This window comes from Lactuca sativa, chromosome 4, assembly GCF_002870075.4.
Source record: "Lactuca sativa cultivar Salinas chromosome 4, Lsat_Salinas_v11, whole genome shotgun sequence".
In the NCBI taxonomy this organism is placed as follows: domain Eukaryota; kingdom Viridiplantae; phylum Streptophyta; class Magnoliopsida; order Asterales; family Asteraceae; genus Lactuca; species Lactuca sativa.
The window spans coordinates 341,481,608-341,488,122 of record NC_056626.2 but is presented as its reverse complement, the minus strand read 5'-3'; the positions used below and the strand labels follow the sequence as shown (position 1 = coordinate 341,488,122).

At 31.6% G+C, this 6,515-nt stretch overlaps 1 protein-coding gene across 1 annotated transcript; it reads right to left on the bottom strand.

Annotated features, from left to right (window-relative positions):
• Window positions 1-2,177: 2,177 nt before the first annotated feature.
• On the bottom strand, window positions 2,178-5,487 carry LOC111891391 (auxin-responsive protein IAA9). Its single transcript, XM_023887433.3, has 6 exons — window positions 5,268-5,487; window positions 3,799-4,383; window positions 3,499-3,725; window positions 3,290-3,431; window positions 2,961-3,022; window positions 2,178-2,529 (listed from the first exon to the last, which is right to left on the bottom strand). The coding sequence occupies exons 2-6, from the start codon at window positions 4,350-4,352 to the stop codon at window positions 2,492-2,494; spliced, it is 1,023 nt and encodes a 340-aa protein (XP_023743201.1). The 5' UTR covers window positions 4,353-4,383; window positions 5,268-5,487; the 3' UTR covers window positions 2,178-2,491.
• Between the last annotated feature and the right edge of the window lie 1,028 nt (window positions 5,488-6,515).

Sequence of the window (6,515 nt, the reverse complement as noted above, 5' to 3'; positions counted from 1 at the left end):
TCCACATAAGTAGAGTATATTGATATTGCAAAAGTAAGCAATGAGCTTCTATTATTGAAGAGTCACTTATCAAAACATGGTATGCAACTGGAAGATTGTGTATTGCATTGTGATGGCCAGAGTGCAGTTCATTTGGCAAAGAATCGGTGTTTCACAATAGGACAAAACACATTGAGATGAGGTTTAGCTTTATTCATGAATTGATTAGTGATGGGACCTTGAATCTAAAAAAAATCCCTGGTACAAAGAATCCAATAGACATGTTTACCAAGGTGGTGACTGTAGAGAAGTTGAAGTTATGGATGGCTTCAACTGGCCTTCCAGATACTTGAATAGAAGGTGCGAGCTAAAGATAGATTGGGGGTGGGGGTTACGATGTTCTCGTTTTGGATGATAGCAGATAGCTTATCAACCTCCAAGTGGGAGATCGTTGAGTATGGAGGGTGAGTTGCATATAACAGTTCACATAAGTAGTCTGCTTATGGTAGTCCGAATAAGCAAGGCTGCTTATGGCAATCCGTAGGAGCAAGGCTGCTTACGACAATCTACATGGGCATGGTTGCTTATGGGAATCCGAATAAGCATGCGTGCTTATTGAAATAAGCAATCAACATTGCTTAAATTGTCAGGAAGTGCTTGATCAACAAGGCAAGGCAAGTTTTTTTGAGAGCATGCTTTGACTCTAACAATCAGTGGACCTTATTTTGTTAGCATTAACTTTGGCCCATGATGTTTTTTTGCCCATTATTATTAGGTCAACCACTCAATAAATAGTCTCATTTATTGTAACCATAATGTAATGTACTAAAAAACCTTTTACAACATAAAATAATCTCTCTCTCTCTCTCTCTCTCTCTCTCTCTCTCTCTCTCTCTCTCTCTCTCTCTCTCTCTCTCTCTCTCTCTCTCTCTCTCTCTCTCTCTCTCTCGACGTAGCCGATAATCCTGATCATATGAGTCATATATATTGATTGTATCTTGCTCATTGATTTTGCGTTTATTATGTTGGTGAGATCGTTTATCCTTTATCATTTATCAAAGTATTGTTTTAACCTAACAAAAAATACCGAAACAGTAATAGACTTGGGTCGGACCATAATCCGGTCGGGTTGCCGTACAATTCCAATTTCCAAGTTATATATCAAACATACATTTTAAACAAGCTCGCAGCAGCAAGTTCGATTCCAAATCAAGTTTTCAATCCCAAAGTACATACAAGTTGTAACTAGAGGCGCACAAGAAACCACATATCCAATAGAAAACCTCACCAACTTGGGAGAAAATCAGATCTTGCGAAACAAACTGGATTAATCCAATCCCATCAAATCGAACAAGATATGAATAATTACGATTGAGTCAATTTCAACCGAATAAAAACCCAATTCTTTTCTGAAACGGTATAAAAAAATATGAAAACTTGTCCCTAAAATTAATATAATGTATTGTTATCTCACGGTTAATTCTATTAAAGTAACCAAACTATTTAAAAAATCAATTTTAATCGTTTACAATGTTTTTAATATAATAATGGTTAACTTAAAATAACTTTTGAACATTACTACAGATTCGAATATAAAAAAATAAAATATTCCAAAAATAATATATTATATATTTAAAAAATTGATGTAAAACAACATGAAACAGCATTAACTGTTATGTTATTTTCCCTATGGAGCCCCCCTGCCACTGCCGGGTTTCTGCACAACACCTGCACGACTCTGCACCACTCTGTTTCTTTCACCAGGAATTTTCAACATCAACCCATACTTTTACAAAAACACTCCCTCAACTTTCCATACTTTCCCAAATCACCCCATCAACTTTCAAAACATTAACAACTACAATACAAAACACAAAATTCATACAAACAAAAATAATATCACATCATTTGACACATTAGTTGACTAGAAGAAGTCCAATAAATTTTCAACATCACCCCATACTTTAACAAAAACACTCCCCAAACTTCCATACTTTTTCAAATCACCCCCTCAACTTTCCAAACATCAACAGCTACAATCCAAAACCCAAAATTCATACAAATAATAATAATATCATATTAGTTGACTACAAGAAGTCCAAGAAATTTTCAACATCACCCCATACTTTAACAAAAACACTCCCCCAACTTCCATACTTTTCCAAATCACCCCCCTCAACTTTCCAAACATCAACAACTACAATCCAAAACACAAAATTCATACAAACAATAATATCATATCGTTTGACACATTAGTTGACTACAAGAAGTCCAAGAAACATTGTGGTTCAACAATGTCCCCCAATCACACACATGGAAATACAAAGAGAGTAATTGAAAACAACAAGAGGTTTTTTTCCTATAAAAAGCAACATAATGATAATAATAATAATAATATAATAATAATAAAAATAAAAACTTGCAGACATTTTACTCTTACTATTCATAGAAACTATGCAATCAAAACATAAAGTGGCTCTTCATTTCTTCACCTTCACCAAAAGCTTTTTTTTTAATTTCTGTTCTTTGACTTTTCCATTGACCTCGGAGCTGTTCATCACATAAATTGTTAGATGCATGAAATAGCAACGTACTTTCATTTATTTCTATTTTAACATTGTAGTCTTAGATTTTTTATTTTTTTTATTATGAGATTATACTTAAAACCTTCACAATTTAAACAAGATATGTAAGAAATAACATTGTACTTTAATTTTATTTTTCTTATTAAGCATTGTATTTTGAAAAATATACCTGATTATATACCATTATACTTTCAAGTTTTTTTTTCTTATTATGATAAAAAGAAATTACCCAATTGCACTTAGAAATTTTTTTAACAAATTATAGTATTCTACTTTCGACTTTTATCTTATTTAGATTTTATACTTTGAGAAAGAAATGAAATAAGGATGTTATAAACTTATAATAAATTAAATCAATAAAAGTAAAATTCCTAAAAATAAGAATTCAATGCATACCTAAACCAATAGCATCAGACCCCTTCATGATCTTCAACCTCTTGCAAGAACCAATAAACATACTGTAAAAAAAAAAGCAAAATTAGATTAAAATTAAAATCTTAGTCAAATCTTTCAAAATCTTGAAAAATTATTAAACTATTAATCCAAATAAGAATGTGAAAACAACCGATTTCATAGTCTTTTTGGAGCTAATAATATGAAATAAGCAAAACCCATCTTTTTTTTTCTTGCAAATTACTTAATATGGATGTCTTTAAAAACACCACAAAATCAAAAATCAAGATTAATGTATCTGAAAAAAATAGGATTTTTTTTTTAAAACTTACTCCCAAGGAACATCTCCCACAAGCATCCAATCACCATCTTTATCTTCATATGTAAGCACATACTCTGAACCATGTAAAAGATCCCTCAATTTACTCTCACTTAAACTTTCCCTTCCTGGAGCTCCTTGTGATCCACATTGACCTAAAGTTTGACCAAATTCCATAATTATAATTATTCCATTCAGTAAAAATATAAAACAAAAACTCACCAATAGTGAAACAACTAAACATTTTTTCAAGTGCAGATGAGAGTTCTTGATAAGTAGTGTAACTCCTTAAATCAACCTTCCTCAGATATGGAGCTCCATCCATACTAACTTTCACAAATAAAGCACCAGGTCCAGGTTTTCCATCCACCTCATCATTGTTCTTTGAATTTGTAGCCAAAATGTTCTTCCGAAATGATCTAACTGGAGGCCAACCCACCACTTGTGCCCTGTAAAAAAAAAAAGGGTATTTTAGTCATTTCATTCATAAGATGTTTCTGTTATTCTGTGTATTGGACTTACTTAGCAGCAGGAGGATTAGAACTAGAACTGTTGACTTTGTTAAGAGTAATTGGTAATGGAGCCTTTGATGATGTTGTTGAATCTTTAATCATGGGAGATTGAGTGTTACTATTATTCGCTTTTCCTTGAGTCTTTGAAGCATCAGAATCAGTTGCAGATGAAGCAAACATCCAGTTCCCTTCAATGGTGTCGGAGAATCCTCTTTTATTTCCAGAAACGATGATCTTTTGTGAAGCGGAAGAACAGATTCCATCTTTTGAAGGAAGTAATGGGAACAAGGGTTTTTCATCGAGATTCTCGGAGTTTGTTTGTGGATCACGTTCAGGGGATTGAGATCCTGGAAGACCAAGTCGTAGTTCAGTAGCTTTAAGGTTTAGATTGTTTCTGTTCACTTCTGAGATGTTAGAAACAGCAGAGCTATCGACTGATGAACAATCTGATAATCCAAGGTAGTTTCGTTCAGTTAATCCAGAGGTTTTTTGGAAAATCGATTCCATGGTGGAAGCCGAGACGTTTCCCTGTCCATCTTCAACGCCTAAGAGTGGTGGAGTCATCAGATCGAAGAGTTTTTGAGTTCTTGTTAATCTGCTTCAGTAATGATGTAATGAGACGTTAATATAATAGATTAACAGGTTACCTTTCATAATCATACAGCGAATGTAAATGTAAGTATGTAACGATGAAATGCTTTTCGTGTGTGTGTGAGAGAGAAGGTTGGTGGCTTTCGCTTTTGAGAGCCAGTGATCAAACACGCATCAAAAGCTTGGTCAAAATGAAGCTAACAAGCTCATAAAGGAAAGGAATTAAAAGAGATTCTTGTGATTTTTGTATTGGACCTTTGGATAAAGCAAAGTGTTCGAGAAAAAAATGTTAAGGAACATAGGAAGAGACTATAGAGAAGATGCATTTACATATCCCCAAAAATAAAGGTGTCAGTTGACTAAATCAACAGCTGAAGACCACTCCACGAGATCAGCATGCGCCTTGTAAAGCACATACTGAAGCCCTAATTCGTAAAATTGTGTTCGATTACATGAACGAAAAAGAAAAAGGTTTTGAGAACAATCTTCCAAAAAGGAAACCAAAAGAAAATTTTCCTTCAATTTGTTATATGAACATAAACAGAAAATACTCAACACTATATCTTCTCCAATAAATCTACAACAAACAGAAGCAAAATTTAACAAAAGAAGTAATGCTCCATCTAATCTGCCACTCTTAGCTTTTTACCTCATGCGAAACTCTAGATAACACAAAAAAATGAACAAAATCGAATCTACAGCAACATAAACACACATTCCCACTCTGTAAAAAATTTTCTAAACAATTTTGAAAGGAACCACACGGATTTAACTCGGAACAAAGCAAAATCCAGATCTCAGCCTTGAAAAATGAAAACCCCCGATTTGTTAAACCACTAAACTGAAGAAAACAAAAATGAAAAGTATAACAAAATCTGAACCACGTACCTGAGAAATCGAAGTGAAATTACGAGTCAAACAACACAGGAGAGAAGAAGATCCGATTAACAACAAGAATTCCGGAAGGAATTAAACGTAGAAGAAACTAGATGAGGAGAGAGAAAGTACGTTTGAGAAAGAGAGAGAGAGAGAGAGAGAGAGAGAGAGAAAGTGAGGAGGATTTTAAGGTCCCTCCATTAAGCAGAAAGCAAACAAAAGGTCTGTGAGCTGTGTGCCGTGAAACTCGGATTTTATGTAATAAGTTGAGTAAAAAATAAAGAAAGTGAAAAGGAGTGTGTTTTATAGGGGGGCAAAGTGTAAGTATTGTAAAAAGTTGTAAACTTTTTGTAATTTATATTCTTCGACCACAAATTTTACATGAATATACTACTCCCTTCCCAACAAATCCTTCCTATGGTCTAGTGTTTTATTTGATAAAGTTAATTTGATTTTTTTATAAATTATTAAAATCAAGACAAAAAGATTTTAGAGCTACCCATAAAATGAATAAAGAAAGGTGTTAATGTGTTATGATATTTTATGATTTTTTCTAAGAAGTTATCTCAAAATAATTATGTATTAGGTGTAAGATCATTATATTATATTGGTTAATTTAAAAAAAAAAAAAAAAAAAAAAAAAAAAAAAAAAAACTAAATATAAATGTCAAAATATTTAAGAACTTTGAATTTATAAGTAAATTAAATTAATGAAAATATTTTTTATCTTTTAAATTTAAACAAATAATTTAGATAAATAAAAAACTAATAAACTTTAATTTTGGGAATTTGAAATTAAAAGGTAAGTTCATTATTAAAATTGATATCTATTATTACTATATTTATTACAATTGTTACATTAAAATATTATATATAATTTAATAAAATAAAAAAATTAATAAAATGACATGTGGAAAAAAGATAATTCAAAATAACCACAAAATGACATTTGCAAATTGAATGAGAGTGTGACAAATGACAAAAAAAACATTTATTTATTAGAGAGGATTCCGTTAGCAGCTTCGTTAACGAACAATTACTAATTTGTTTATTTGTAAAACAATATGTAATAATACGAGTAATTTAGCATTTTAGATTTTCCATAAAAGAAAATCTAAATAACAAAATATTTCATTTGATACTACAACTTAATGCTTTTATTTTAGAACGAAAAAATTATATGATAAAATCCATTTAAATAGCTTTTTAAACAACTACTCAGATGTCCTTTTATATAGATTTTCACCATTCAAATGTTAA

Bases quoted from the DNA above. Each gene is read 5' to 3' on its own strand.
- LOC111891391 (XM_023887433.3), bottom strand. From the start codon at position 4,352: ATGACTCCACCACTCTTAGGCGTTGAAGATGGACAGGGAAACGTCTCG. The intron at 3,432-3,498 runs GTGAGTTTTTGT...GTCAAACTTTAG, and splicing joins GTTTAGTTGTTTCACTATTG to GTCAATGTGGATCACAAGGA. The intron at 3,023-3,289 runs GTAAGTTTTAAA...TTTTTTTTACAG, and splicing joins GTGGGAGATGTTCCTTGGGA to TATGTTTATTGGTTCTTGCA.